The sequence below is a fragment of the Egretta garzetta genome, unplaced genomic scaffold, assembly GCF_000687185.1.
Source record: "Egretta garzetta isolate BGI_Z169 unplaced genomic scaffold, ASM68718v1 scaffold233, whole genome shotgun sequence".
Taxonomy (NCBI): Eukaryota; Metazoa; Chordata; class Aves; order Pelecaniformes; family Ardeidae; genus Egretta; species Egretta garzetta.
In genome coordinates, this window is record NW_009259194.1 from 336,900 (window position 1) to 351,720 (window position 14,821).

The following is a 14,821-nucleotide window of genomic DNA, read 5'->3' on the forward strand; positions in this document are numbered from 1 at the left end:
GCGAAATCCAGCCCTTGCCCAGCCCCTCCTGATGAGCATGCATGGGATGGGAGGGTGCAGAGACGTGTGGAGGGGTTGCAAGACCCTTATGCCTGCTCAGCGAGGGCTGTGCGCCAGATTTAAAACCAGTTTTTAAATTCCAAGATGATTCAGGGCTGTTGCTGCCTGTATGGGAGCATTTTTTTTGAGCCTTTGGGTTTACTTCCAGCACCGTGCATAGGTTACAATGCATTTAGTGCCCTGAAATGGGAAGCTTTGCTCGAGGCCCCGAAATGCCCTGCTGTAGGGTGATGCCTCCTGATGACCACCGGCCGATGCTTAAGTCTGAAATTCAGCTCACTGCTGGACTAAGTCACCGTCCCGGCTGAAACCAGGACAAAATGCAATTCCTGTGTGTTTTTTTTTTTTAGAATATTTACTACAAACGCAGTAATTTGTTTGGCTTAGCCTCGTGTATTGCTTTGCTTTCATGGCTTGGTTTTATTACACTGGGTTACAGTCCTGAATTCAGCTCTGATCTCTTCCCTGGGCTCAAAAAGTGTGTGTGAAAGTGCTCTTCACTTCCCAGTAACCAGGGTGGTTTGGGGGATTGAAGGGCCAAACCTGAAACACTTAATTTTTGGCTTAATTTTGCCTGAAAGCTTGGCTGTAGTATTGCCTCCTGGTCCAAGTGAATCCATCGGCTCGAAGGGCCGTGTCCCGGTGAGGAAGCACGGAGGTGCCATGGGGAAGCCTTGCTTTTTCAAGGGCTGTTGCATCTCATCCGAGGATGGAGCCATTTGTGTTGCTGGTGCCTGTGTGCTGCCAAATCATTTTTGGGGGAAAACTTTATTCTGAAGCATCCCAGCTCATGGGATGGAAAGCATCCTTGTCAAAACCCAAATAACCTTTTAATTGCCCTTCTCAAGCTGCTTAGAAGAGCATTAATTTGATGGAGCTGGCTGCAGGTTGCTGAACTCCCATCTCCTGTAGCCATGTCCTTTCCCAGGAGCCTTCTGCAATTGCGTTTCGAGGTGTGAGGCTGCCACCAAGGACTGTATCCCTTCAGACTGGTTTTGGTGTGACGGGGTGTATTGGCCGTGTTGCAGACTGGCAGGACTTGTGGGTGGCTCAGCACGAGTAGCAGAGCCCTTTGCATCCTGATGCTCTAGATTTGCTTGGTCTTGCTGGGATGCTTGGAGAAGTTTAAGCCCTGCCTGTGTCTCTCCTGTTGCTGGTGGGAGGTGGCTGGGGTCTGTGCCCTACAAATGCCCATTGCAGGTTGGCATCACCATTGCAAGGGCTTTGAGCGTTGCTGGTGCGTGATGGCATCAGCCTGCAGAAGCCTGAAAGAAACCAAAAGAAGTCATTTTTTTTTCCCATGGTGCATAATTAAGTGATGGCAGTGATTTTAATAGCATGGTTTGGATGCCAGAAGCTTAGCTGGCTTCAAAAATCCACGGAAGAAAAGCCCGTTGAGAACTGCTGAACAAAGATGCAGATGAAACCTCCTGGCTCGGGCAGTTGGTGGCTGCAGGGCACCAGGAGCTGGGAGGGAAGCTGGGGCGAAGGGTGGCTCCCTGCCCTCCAGGCTGCTGGGGGATGTTGTCACCCACTGGGTCTTCCTTGGGTCGCTGTGCAGGAGAATTGGGTGGCCTTTGCCTGGCTTTCCTCCTATGGGGGAGGCGTTATGGTGGGTACCCCACTTTCTCAGCCTGCCCTTCTAGGAAACCTGTTTCCCAATCGAGCAGGCTAACTCCTCATGCCCAGTGTCAAAAGCAAGCTGAGCCGCTGCAGGAGAAGCAAGCCGGGGCAGAGAGCCGGGAGTGTTGTAAGCAAGAGGCAATTAAAGACCTAACTGTATTATTTTTTTTCCACCGTGTCTTTTGAACAACTGTGCTAGCTTAATTCCCCGTAATTCCCATGCATAAGCAAGAGCAGAGGTTACGCTTCCCTCCGCCGAGCGCTTGTCTGAGCAGCCTCGTAGCGTTCCGGTGTCGCAATGGGAGCGTGGAGTTAATTTTGCTCATCTAGCAGGTAAAGAGTGGATAAATAGTGCCGTGGCCCCGGTGTGGGTGCAACAGGGGAAGCAATTATTGACCCCTCTGATGATCTTGGCTTGTAGCTCTTCATGGCTTGTGCTTGTTGCATTCAAGACAAAAAAACCTGAGGCCTCTCCCTCCGTGTGCTTTGTTGCAGACAAGGATGCAGAGCTTGCAGCCGGACCCCAAAGCCCAGTACAGGACCGTGTACGAAGCTCTGAAGAAGATTGTCCTTACGGAGGGTTTCTGGAGGCCTTTACGTGGGATTAATGTCACCATGCTGGGGGCTGGCCCTGCCCACGCAATGTACTTTGCCTGCTATGAAAAAATGAAAAAGTCGCTGAGCGATACTCTCCAGCATGGAGGAAACAGCCACTTGGCCAATGGTATTTTTGGGGTTTTGCACAAAAAAAAGCTTGCAGCTAACAGCCTGTCCCTTGCTTGCTTCACGTTCTTCGCCTGGCATCCTTCACTGTGCTCTGCTCCTGGAAGATCTGCTGTAGGCAGCCCGCCTTCAGACTGGCCCTGTAAATACTCGTACGGGAGGATGCGAGGTGCAAACGTAACCCCAGGCTTGTGGGTCTCGGCACCTGCTTTGGGAGTGCTGGAGGGGCAGGGGGAGGTCAGGTAGGCAAGTGTGGCACCTGCCCCATAGCTTTGTGCTGGTCACCGTGCTCTGCTGAAACCTGTGCCCTGTCTTGGGGCCGCTGGCTGCTTGGTGGATCTCTTCCAGAGGGTAATGATGGCTGGGCTGGCTGTCAGCAGCAGAGCAGAGAAGCCCTTCCTGGCCTGAAAACCCTGATGGCACCGTTGGGCACCCTCCAAAGTCTTGGTCTAATCTAGACTTCTGCACTACTCTTTAATCTCAAATCATTCTAGCACAAGTAATCAATACATTGGACAAGAGGTGTTCAGGTGCAGTTGCAGGCTCTTTCTGGCTTTATGTTGAAGGCATCGTCTAAACCTCTTGAGGTTTGAAGTACAGGTTGTTCCAGATGCCTCCTTTGGAGCTCCAGCATGGTAAAGTGCACTGCATCCCCTATGTGCTCCCATGCTTTGTTAAAGGTTTTGTTTCTACCGGGAAGGCTTTTGCTTTTAGGTCCAGCAACACCGCTGCAACAGCAGAAACCCTCTAATTGAGCAGCTGAGGGTGTTACAGAAGGGTTTGCACAGAAGATGTTTCTGCCTGCTCCTTGACGTGATGTGACTGCAGGCATCTGCCATGGTGGTCACTGGGCTTGACCCAACTCAACTAGATAAGCTCTGGAGCCCTCGGCACAAGGAGGACATGGAGCTGTTGGAGCGGGGCCAGAGGAGGGCTACTAAAATGCTCCGAGGGCTGGAGCCCCTCTGCTCTGAGGCCAGGCTGGGAGAGTTGGGGGTGTTCAGCCTGGAGAAGAGAAGGCTGCGGGCAGAGCTGAGTGCGGCCGGTCAGGGCTTCAAGGGGGCCCAGAGGAAAGGGGGGGACAAGCTTTTTAGTAGGGCCAGCTGGGACAGGACAAGGGGGGATGGCTTTAAACTGAAGCAGGGTAGGTTTAGGCTGGATCTAAGGAAGAAATTCTTTACAATGAGGGTGGTGAAAGCCTGGCAGGGGTTGCCCAGAGAGGGGGTGGAGGCCCCATCCCTGGGACCATTCCAGGCCAGGTTGGCCGGGGCTGTGAGCAACCTGATGTGGTTCAAGGTGTCCCTGCTCCTGCAGGGGGTTGGGCTGGGTGATCTCTAGGTGTCCCTTCCCACCCAAAACTTTCTATGATTCTATATAATATCTTCCTGGCTTGTTGCTTTCTGCTAGCAATGTGCTTCCCGTGTTTGCCTTTCAAGTAGCTACAGGCTTCCAGTACCAGTGGGAAAAGCTGAAGGGCTGCGTTAATGAGAAATGACCAGAAGTCATTTGGGCAAGAGAGAATTTGAGGTGGAAACCTACATCAAAGGGGAAGGTGTGGCTGGAGAGGCCCATCCTAGAGCCAACTGCAGAATCATTAATGGCTGGCTGGATATTTGCAGAATCTGTGCAATTAGTGTTCAAAACGAGCCTGAGTAAAGGGATGAAAATGCCTAATTAGGGGTGCGCTGAGCCAGTTCTAAACATTGCTCACTGCGCAGGCCGAGCGAACAAGAAAGATGTTGCGTTGCTGGAATGTGTCCAGAGGAGAGCAACCAAGCTGGGGAGGGGTCTGGAGCACAAGTCATACAAGGAGCGGCTGAGGGAACTGGGGTTATTTAGTCTGGAGAAGAGGAGGCTGAGGGGAGACCTGATCGCCCTCTACAACTGCCTGAGAGGAGGCTGTAGGGAGGTGGGGGTTGGCCTCTTCTCCCTGTGAACAGATGATAGGATGAGGGGGAATGGTTTGAAGCTGCGCCAGGGCAGGTTTAGGCTGGACATTAGGAAAAACTTCTTCACCAAAAGGGTTGTCAGGCTCTGGAATGGGCTGCCCAGGGAGGTGGTTGAGTCCTCATCCCTGGAGGCATTTAAAAGGAGGAGAGATGAGGTGCTGAGGGCCAGGGTTTAGTGGTGGGATGGCAGGGTTAGGTTAAAGGTTGGACTCGATGATCTTAAAGGTCTTTTCCAACCAAAGTGATTCTATGATTCTAAGCCGGCGGCGTCTTGCGCAGGCAAAGCCTTGCGAGTTGTAGGGAGCAGCAAAGGTGACGCCTGTGGTCCTGTGAGCAGATCCTGGTTTCTGTCAAGCTGCTTGGGCTGGGTTTTTTTTCCACTGGGAATGAGTTGTGTTGCTGGGCGCTTCCTTGGGCTTGCGTGGAGCTGGGCTGCGGCTCCCCGGGCTGCGCTACCCAGGGGTCTGGGCTACCAGCAATGTTGGCCACTGCCTCTGTGGATGGCTGGGCCTGAGCGGGCTCCTCACCTCTGAATCTTTTTATTTGAAGGATGCTCTTGTGTCTTGCAGGTATAGCTGGGAGCGTGGCCACGCTACTCCATGATGCCGTGATGAACCCTGCTGAAGGTAATGCCCTGCTGGGAACGCCTGCACCCCCTTAGCCTGGGAAGGCACCCAGGACACCCCAGCAGCTTGAGCCCTTTGCTTTGGTGACCCTGCCTGGCTCTTCATGAGCCCAGACAGGCGAGTGCAAGAGGATAAATCCTGCCTGGCTCTTCTGCCTTGCTTGCCCAGGGATTGCACAGCATTTGCGTGGTGTACCGTGACTTTCCAGGAAAACTGGTGTCACCTGTAGTAGCACCATGCTGTTACTACCCTGCTGGTGCATCTTTACTGAAGCGGTGGTGTTTTTTCTGAAGCTTTGGACCACCCAAACAAAACCAAGCTCAGTCATATTGTTAGACAAGTGCAGCAGCCGGTGGGACCCTTGCGTAGCCTTCCTGGGTGGGTAGAGTTTGGCATGAAGAGGTGTGATGGTAAAATGCAGCTAAAATTAAGACAATTTGCTGTCCTGCCAGCTATTCAGTGCTATATTGTACTTCTGAGCTGGCCCCAAGTCAGTTTTTTCTGAAGGGGAAAAAAAAAAGGCTCTAGTGCTTCAAATCCTTTTAATCGTATCCTGATTAAAATTAAATTAAATTGGCTTTTTTCTTAAGTCGATGGAAGTTTTTCCCTTTCAGGACTTGGGACTCTAGATGGGGTCTGTAACACTTCCTGGGTGATGTACAGTTATTTAATCACCTTTCTGCCCTTGTCCTCCTGGTGTGTCAGTGCCTGGACAACAGCTCTGCATCCTTACAGATGCATCGGAGGGTCCTTATCGGTCTGCATTAACTAATGGTTCCTTAATTAAGCTTGAGGGAGTGCGTTAGCCTGTGGAAGTGGAGAGCTGTTGAACTGGGGCTGAGCTCTGACCTGCCTCCCTCACTTCTTGCATTGAGGTTTTTTGGGGGGGGGGACACTGGCAGGTTGGGGGAAGCAGAGGATGTGTGATGCCTTTTGGTGAAAGCCTCCAGACAAGGAGCTCATCACTACAGAAATGTCCCAGTGGTTTGGACTTGGAAGGGGAGGTTGGGTCTGGGTGGTTGGGACTTGGAGCAGGGTTCAGTCTGGGTGTTGTGATGATGAAGAAATGTGTGCCTTAGCTAATAAGTCTTTTATCTCCCTGCGTCTGTCCTGCCTGGTGCTGTCCGTCCCGTCTTCACCCCCTGGGGCTGTCGCCTGGACCAGTGGTGAAGCAGCGGATGCAGATGTTCAACTCCCCCTACAAGTCTGTCCTGGCATGCATAAGGACAGTGCAGAAGACAGAGGGGTTTGGTGCCTTCTACCGCAGCTACACCACCCAGCTCACCATGAACGTCCCCTTCCAGGCCATTCACTTCATCACCTACGAATTCATGCAGGAGCAGATCAACCCACGCCGGGAGTATAACCCTCGGTCCCACATCGTCTCCGGTGCCATCGCGGGGGCTGTGGCCGCCGCCGCCACCACTCCTCTGGATGTCTGCAAGACCTTGCTCAACACCCAAGAGAACATGGCCTTGAGCTCCGTCAACATCAGCGGACATCTCTCGGGCATGATGAATGCCTTCAAGACTGTCTATCAGCTGGGGGGCATTGCGGGGTATTTCAGAGGGGTGCAGGCACGCGTCATTTACCAGATGCCTTCAACGGCCATCGCCTGGTCCGTCTATGAGTTCTTCAAGTACTTTCTCACCAAGCACAAGGTGGAAAAAAGAACATCCTTGTGAAGGACTTTGCCGCGAGTGAATGCAAGGCTCCGCGTCCCCTCTGCGTGTGCCTGCGAGCCAGCGAGCCCAGGGTCTCTGATAAAGGAACGTGCCAGGTTTCTGGTGGATTCACAGCTGACGTCCACTTGTCCCTCCCCAGGGGAAGGAGGAATTAAAGTGGTCCTCAGTCACGTGTTCCCCATTTGCTTAAACAGTGAAATAGTTGATAAAGACTTATAATAATATATATTTTTTAATAAGTTTATTTTGGAGAGGTGAAGTTGCTAACTGATATTTTTCTCCGAATTAAGTTTGAAGATGTAGTTTACTCCTCACCAGAAGGCTTAGGTTATACAGCCTATGCTGTTTTTTTTACAGCGAAGCAAAATATCCTGTCACAGAACTTACTTTTTATATAAATATAAAATAGATGGATAATGTTTATCCTTTATTTTTCTATGTAGGCATTTGGGGTCTTTTTTTAAATACTATTACAGCTAGATGCTGAGCTGTTTAAAAAGGGCTAGATTCTTCCATCCTGTGTAAGGAAGACACAAAAGCATTTATTTTTATAGCCAGATTGGCTTTAATTATACAGCATTTAGCCCCCCAGCGGTGGCCCAGATTCTCCTGTGGGTGTCAAGGTACTTGGTAGCCCCTTGAGACTTGCTGGGATGGGGGGGAAAGGAACAGGGACACCACTTTGGGAAAATGTAGGACACCAAGGAGGGGCAGCCTAAAATACCTGGTCACTTTGTGGGGGAGAGGGGGAAACTCAATTCAGTTTTTTACAAGCTGACTCTTAAAAAAAAAAAAGTAGTTTTTAAAGAATCAGGGTTGGTTTTTTTTTTGCAAACACTTTTTAAAGGTACATTCTTATGGTGTGTGATAGCTGAACAGCCTTCATCCTCCCTTAATTTATTCATAGTTCTTTTTCACTAAGGCCCTGACCCTGCTTACAGGAACGACTGTGCATGTCTCGCTTGCTGGTGGCATCGAAGCGGGGTGCACGGAGCTGCTCTGCTGCCTGGGGGGGGGGACACCAGACCTTCTGTTTACAGTTTGGCTACTGAGTCGCAAGGGTCGCATCCTGGCAGCAGGCGGTGAAAGCCTTGGGCAAGTCTTCCCTGCAGATCTGAAGCCACCTCCCAGCCCATGTTTGATAACAAGCTGCTGCTCATCTCTGTTGGGGAGGGGGGGGGAAAAAAAAACAACCCAGCAAACCAAGCTAGAGAGGTTCCTTGGGCTGTGGGTTTGGTTTTGCTGCTGCATGATGCTGAGTTTTGTGGTGGCCAGCAAAGCTGTGCCTGCTCGGGAAGGGTGGGCAGCCTTGCTGCGTGCCCCACGCCTCTAGGGAATGGCTCTTCCAAACCAAAATGCATCCTTCAGCCAGTTAATTGGGTGATGAGTAGCTAGTGAAGGGGAGTAGGGGCCTGGATGTGTAGATAGAAGTTCAGGACACGAATTGGCAGCCCTCCATCCTCCCTGGAACTCGCCCTGCCAGCAGCAGCAGCTGATGTTTGGAGCCAGCACCATCTCCTTGCTGCTGTGCATGGGGTGGCTTGGGCTCTGCCCTGGAGATGTGGCTTCAGCTTGCCATCTGCACTGGGGGGAAGCCACAAGGCGATGGGCAGCTTTTGGGGCTGGCCTGTGTCACCGGAGGTGTCCCGTCAGCCAGGCACGTTGCGTAGGATGACACTAAGTGGAGCTAATCCTTTTGCTCTGTTATTTGGAGAAGGTAAATCAAAGAGCATCTCTCTGGGTGGTGGTGTATGTGCCTTGTGTAAATTAACCTTGTACCACTGATGGTGGTGAAATGAGCTTCTCGATGCCTTTTTGTCACTTAAGCTGGATGAATCACTGTGTCAAATGCACCCTGTGTCTTAAAAGTGTAAATGTTGTAAGCTTGAGGCCTCGCTGGTCTCGGTGGTGCAGCTGGGGAAAGCCCTCGGCTCCCTGCACGCGGAGATCCTCGAGATCTGGAGGCCTTTGAGCTGGCTGTTAGCCTTGGATGTCTTTTTCTGTTGACTTTAGAAACTGGAGAGTCATTAACAGGAACCAGAACTGCACAAAATATTTCCATCACAGATGGGCATAAACACTTAGATGAAAATTTTGGGTCACTTTAATATTAAAAAGAGGCAAACTGTAGCATAATGTGGAAGGCAACAGCTTTCAGTGCGACTTTGGTAGCTAGGAGTCCTACTTGGCAAGCGGTCCCCAGTGCATCATCCTCTTCCTCTGGCTGCTTAGCTTTAATATTTCTGACTTCACCATGGCTCTTCTGGGAGAACTGCATCTCCCATTTGGAGTAACCTGTGAGTAGCTGGGACACGAAGGCTGGGCTTGCCCAGGGACAGAACCTGGGGCCATGGAGCGATTGGGAGGGCGGTTGTGGTTTTGGCCAGCTGAGCCCTGTCCTTGGAGGGGAAGGTAGCATCCTGTTTTGGTTGCTGGCCAGAGCACACCTGGGAACCTCCCGAGTGTTGAGCACAAATAATTCTCAACCAGGTTTTCCTGGGAACTTGCTCTGCCTTGAGCTGAGAGTGGGTGAGGAGCACTTGTATGTTCATAGAGCTCTTTGTGGATTACTCCAGGTACCCGATAAAACCAGACTTCCCATTCTGCAGCCGGGAATGCACCCAGTTGGTCTAATAATTGCAGAGGTCTCTTCCCTGTTTAAAGTCTCTTGTGCTGGATGCAATGCTGGATCCCCAGGTGAAAGCCCCTTCACCAAAGCTGTTGCTCCTCATCTCTTCCAGGTTTGCATTTGAAAGTTTTGCTGCAAAGTCTGAAGTTTTATTTTAACCTGGTATGTGAAACATGTACTGCTGCTTGGTCTGCAACAAACGCACATGTTATTTAAGGGGGAGGATGAGTAACTTTGTCTGCAGTTCTTCATTTTTATTATTTTTTTTTTGCCTGCCTTGGAATTTAATGTGTTTCCTTGAACGTATATTTAACAATGCAGGAGTTCATTTGTGAAATGCTGCTACAGTTGTATCACTGGAGCTCAAGGAAATAAAATATTCTGATTTTTGTCCTTTTAGGCTCATGCTTGTGCCTTTCCTTAGCTGTGTGGTTGGGCATGGAGCTCCAGCCAGTGGAGGGTGCAGATGGCTCTGCGTGGTGGCAGCTGGGCAGGCTGATTGCTGGAGGAATGGTGCCTTCTAGTGTTGCCTGAACACTTGGCAGGCTCAGCACCTCACCAGCTGAGTCAGATAAAGCCCTTCGTCATCAGGCTGGAGGAAGAAAATGGTCCTGGGAGGGCTTTTGCAGCCTGGCAGGAGCTGATGTCTGTATCGTGGGCTCCTCTAGGAGCCGCTGAAGAGTTTTGAAACATAGTCCTCTTGGCGGTGAACTGCCTTCTGAGATTTGCAAAGCAAACCCACGGACTCTGTGGCTTTTTCTGCAGCAAAGCAAATTCCCCCAATGGAATTTCTTCCCTCCTGGAAGAAAGTGCAGGAGGTGGAGGCCCTGGCGGGGGGGGGAGCTGCTTGTTTGCTGAGGTTTTGCTAATATTTGCGGTGTAATTTGAAGGGAAAAACCCCAGAAGAGACAAAGCTTACCTTCCCCTTCAATAAAAAGGGAAAAGGCTCATTCCTTGGTATGCTTTCTGCTCAGCGCCGTGCTGGGGCAGGATTGCTTCCCTTAAAGCTGGGCTGAGCAGCATTGGGTTAATCAGAGCTCCCTCACCTAAGCTGTTGCTGAGCCTGTGCCTAAGCTGTCCCCAGGGCAAAGGAGACCCCCAGGGCTTGGCCAAGGTGGGCTCTAAAGGAAAAAAAAAAAGTGAGACTTAGCCAAAACATTTCAATTATGAACTCTCCAGCATGGAGCTCTAAAGGAAAAAAAAAAAGTGAAACTTAACCAAAACATTTCAATTATGAACTCTCCAGCATGGAGTGGCTGTTTCAGCTCCGGGTGGGAAATGTTTCTGGCCCCACGGTGACCCCCACACAGGGATTTTGGTTTCCAGCTTGGTGTCTGATGCAGGTAGCTTTGCTCTGGTCCCGGCCATAAAGCAACTGTGTTATTTGCTGTCTCAGCTGCTGCTGAGGGAGTTCTGGGGCTCTGGAAGCGGAATGGCATCGCTGCAGGCTGGGATAATGGTGCTGGGGGGCGGGGGTGCCCCAGAAGTCTGTTCTGTACCATGGGCTTGGCTACACTTGGACATATGTATAAACAGAAGGAATTCCTCACCTCTTCTGGTGGTGGTGGGGTTTTGAGGGGGCAAAGTTTGGTCTACCCGAAGTCTACCATACCTTCTTTCTAAATTTGAATCTTTCCAACATTGCTGGAGGATCTGGGGTTCTTGCCGTTCCTTTTCCTTCTTCTCACCTCTAATAAACCTGGCATAAGCGCAGGGTCCTTGTTCTGAATTAAGCACAAAGCCCAGTCTCTCTTAAAATAACATTTTGGCTCACCAAGCGCTGCACATCTTTAATTGAAAATGAAGAGTCTGAAACTTCTTGCTGTAAATCTCTAGCCTTAAAAACCTGGAGCTGGATCTGAAGGATTATTTTGGGAGCAGCCTCGTGTAATTTCGACAAGGGGATGGAGCACAATTTGTTTCCAATCAGTTTTGTTTAGAAGATGACAGGTTTGGAGTGAATGCTGATCCCCAGGGCATGCACCTCCCAGCGATATGGGAAGGATTGGTTTTGGCGTGTTCCCAGCGCAGCAATTGAGATGCACCCAAAATCCTATGGATGAACTTTTGTTGGGATGCAGGCAGCCCCTCCCAGGCTGGCAAAGGGCAGCTCAGCTGGGATTAATAACGATAATTACAGGGTTGAGCAGCAAATGTCTACCTGGGGAGTCCAGGCTGGCTGCAAAGGGAAGCAGCAGCAAAGACACTGCTGTCCTTGGTCCACCCCAAAGGGAGAGGACTTTCCTTTTCTCACCCATTCTGCCCTGTTCCTTGTTTTTGTTTTGGTATTTTGCTTTTTTTTTTTTTTTTACTGTCAGTGAAAAATCAAGGCGGTGCAATGGACCATGGATGGAGATCAGGCTGCCTCGCCTGGCTGATGAGCTTCAGAGAGGAGATCAACCGATAGTGCTATTTAGGCTCCGCAAAATGTTGTTGACAGGTTTATATTCCTGTTTGCAGCGTAAATATTTACCCCCCCCCCCTTCCCCTTTGTAGTAAACGTGTAGTCCAGAAAGGTGAGGTACGTAACACACCACGCACAGCTCTTAAGCACTAATTACTGCTGTTATTTAAGGGCTGGGGAGGATCCTTTACGTTTCTCTTTATCATAGTCACCCTTCTGCTCCATCTTATTCTCAAGACCTCCCCACGAAGTGAGAAATGCCCCCAATATGTGTCTGCACAGGAGGGAATTCTTGTGCTTGGGTGATCAGTGGTTACAGGGGATGAGAATGACGTGATTAAACTTGCAGCTAAATTGCTGTTAACGCCTGTTCCTGTCCACCCCTGTCTTCCCCATTAGACCCAGGGGTGAGTAAGGGATTTTTACCCCTGAATTACTCGAGGCTGCCCAAGCTCTGAATTAAGTCGGCTGAAAGAAAGGCAAAATACCCAGAAAAACTAAAAACTCGTGAAAGGGACTCCATACCCTTGCAAGATGCCCTGGGAGAAGCTTTCCTTGCCTGCCCAAGAGGAAGACATGGCTGCAGCCCTTCAGCCTCGACACCCCGAGGACCTCAGGCTGCTCTCCCTCCATTTGCCCGGTGAGTAATTTAAACTTTCCCTATGTTTTCTCTGGTTTTGGTTGGCCTAAAAGTTGTCTTACTTTGTTAAATACTTGTTTTGCGCTGCGTCCTACTGGTGCTGCAAATAGTAATGGAAAATGTAGCTGGTTATTGTGGGAAATAAAGAGATATTGTTCATTAGGGAAGTGGAGCGGGGCTGCAGAACTGGGAACGCCTGGGCTGAGCCCCAGTTTTCCCAGCAGGAAAAGGCTGTGGTGGGGAGAAGGGGATGATGTTTCCCTGGATGGAGAGGCTGGCTGAGATTACTAGAAAGGCAGAAAGACCTCTGCAAAATCCCATGTCGATGATTCTCTTCTCCTCCTCCTTTCTGCTTTAAACCTCTGGCATCTGCTGGGCTTGTTGATGGCCGTTATATGGAAATGGAGAATTCCTGCAGCCAGGCAGGGGGGGCCGCATCCGTGGGGCTTGCGGGTACCGAGAGCCACAGCAGGAGGCCGGGGAGCAAGCAAAGCCCAAGGGCATTGCCCCAGCTCCTCCATCACCTCCAGACTTTTGGGATGGCTGCCCAGGAGGAGGAATGAGCTGCTGGAGGTGCCACCTGTGGGCATGTGGCACTTGCCAAGAGCCGTGACACACCGATGTCCCCATCTCCCCCTGGGCTGGGTGGCTTTTTGCCCTGGGAAAGCATTCGATTTTCTAGTTGACGCTAATGGTTTCTTTGGAACCAGTACAGGTTATTGTGTAAATACCTTTTCAGGGTATTTTTGAATGCGTCCTATTTATCCGGTAGACTGGAGCAACTCCTTAAACTTGCAGGATTTCCTGCAGCGAAGCTCTACAGGGCGGCGGGCGTTTGCTTTGCTGCGTTCAGCACTTGTTCGCGTCTTGAAGTCTTGGGTTGGTACCAACAAATAAATTCCCTTCTACTCTGCAGCCCATGTTTTATAAACTCCCCAACTGGTATTTTTCCTAGGGGTCTACAGGTATACAAGACAAGCAGAAGAGGGGAAAAAAATGGAATAGTAGTACCTCGAAGCTTGCATGGGAGCAAGGAGAAATAGCAGCTGAGAGCTTTGCTGGAGGGTGGGAGGTGCGTCCTGAGCATCAGTCGTGGGTACGGTGGGATGCTGGGGGACGAATGTTCCCTGGGACATGTGGATGGTGGAGATGGCGATGGCCATGTCACTGGGACAGTGTCTGGGGATGCCACCCAGAGGGACCTGCTGGCAGGGGTGTTGGGGGGGGGGGGGGGGGGGGGATGGTGGTGGGTGCGAGGGCTACGTGCTCCACAGGACGCGGGTGCTCTCCCCTGAGCCGCCAAAGCCCCGGCATTTGGATTTTTATTGAAGTCATTTGATTAATCCAGGATCTAGGCTGTGTTTGTTCACCCCGTGTGATTATTATCTAGTTTGCCCGATTCTTTGTTTCTCTTCAAATATTGTTTCTGCTTTAAAGCGTAATGAACATAAAGGCAAATATCTCACCTTTTTCCCTCTTGAAATTTTATTAAGCTGCCTGTTTACCTTGGATGACAAGATGCAGCCCACAGAGTGAAAGGTTTTCCGGCCACACCTTAACCCGCTATCTTATTCTGCCACAATTGTCCACAAAGGGAATAAAAACATTTGTATTTATCCACGAGATTTAATTCCTTTTAAAAGACAAGGGATCCGTTTGTAGAACAGGTAAGTGTTTTCCGCCAGGCTCTGCAGGTGTAAATCTGTCGTGGAGCATTGCAGCATGGCCAAGCCCCGGCTGCGGGTGGCTGTGGAGGAGGTGAATTGTAATTCCAGCCCCAGATATTGCCAATTTTGGGCCATGAGCCGTTTGGTCCTGGAATTAAGCAGGTCCCTTACCCCTAATATGCAAGATACATCCCCAGTGCAGCATCCCCGCCTTTGCTTCCCTTCCCACCTCTTTTGCTGCCAAATATTAGTAGTTCTGGTGGGAGGAGGAAAGCCAGGCTTTCCCCCTGTTTTCTTTTTCACCCGCTACGACTTGCACAGCCAAAATCTCTTTGTCATTGCCTGGAGGAACCCGAACCCTCCAAAAACTGCTGGGAGATGCAGGTCTGCAACAGCCAGCCCAGCCCAGACACAACCACTGATCCAGCAGATCCTCCAAGTGCATGAATCACCTTGGTTTAAAATTTTCTCTTATGTTATTTGCTTTAAAGCTTTGCCCCCGTGATGTTTTTAGCAAGCGGGATGAGAAGCGTGTGGTGACCGGTGCCCCCAGGGCTGCTTTGAAGAGGAGATGAAGAGTCTCCTGGTGAAAGAGAGTCTGGTAGATAAATATTGCGGTAATTCCTCCTTTCACCGGCGCAAACAGAGGATGAGGAGGGTTGATGTGCCTTTGACACCCAGCAAAAAGCCGCTCGGCAGGGAGGGGTGAAATATTGGTTATTTGCCCGCTAATGCCCAGCGGTCGTCTGGGCTGGGAATGGGGAGACCCGTGGGAAAGCTGCAGAGAGCAAAGAGCGCCCTCGCCTCTTGCCGAT

The 14,821-nt window shown here is 50.7% G+C and overlaps 1 protein-coding gene across 3 annotated transcripts in view; it reads left to right on the forward strand.

Annotated features, from left to right (window-relative positions):
• The window catches only part of SLC25A37 (solute carrier family 25 member 37), an 18,473-nt gene extending 10,629 nt beyond the window's left edge, over positions 1–7,844 (forward strand). For 2 of the 3 annotated variants that reach the window (XM_035891388.1, XM_035891390.1), the window contains exons 2-4: positions 2,179–2,407; positions 4,925–4,981; positions 6,146–7,844. In XM_035891388.1, coding sequence (XP_035747281.1) covers positions 2,179–2,407; positions 4,925–4,981; positions 6,146–6,666 — 807 coding nt within the window. In that variant the 3' untranslated portion in view covers positions 6,667–7,844. The remainder of the gene's footprint in view (positions 1–2,178; positions 2,408–4,924; positions 4,982–6,145) is intronic. The other variant, XM_035891389.1, reaches the window with a different exon arrangement.
• The last annotated feature ends 6,977 nt before the right edge of the window (positions 7,845–14,821 follow it).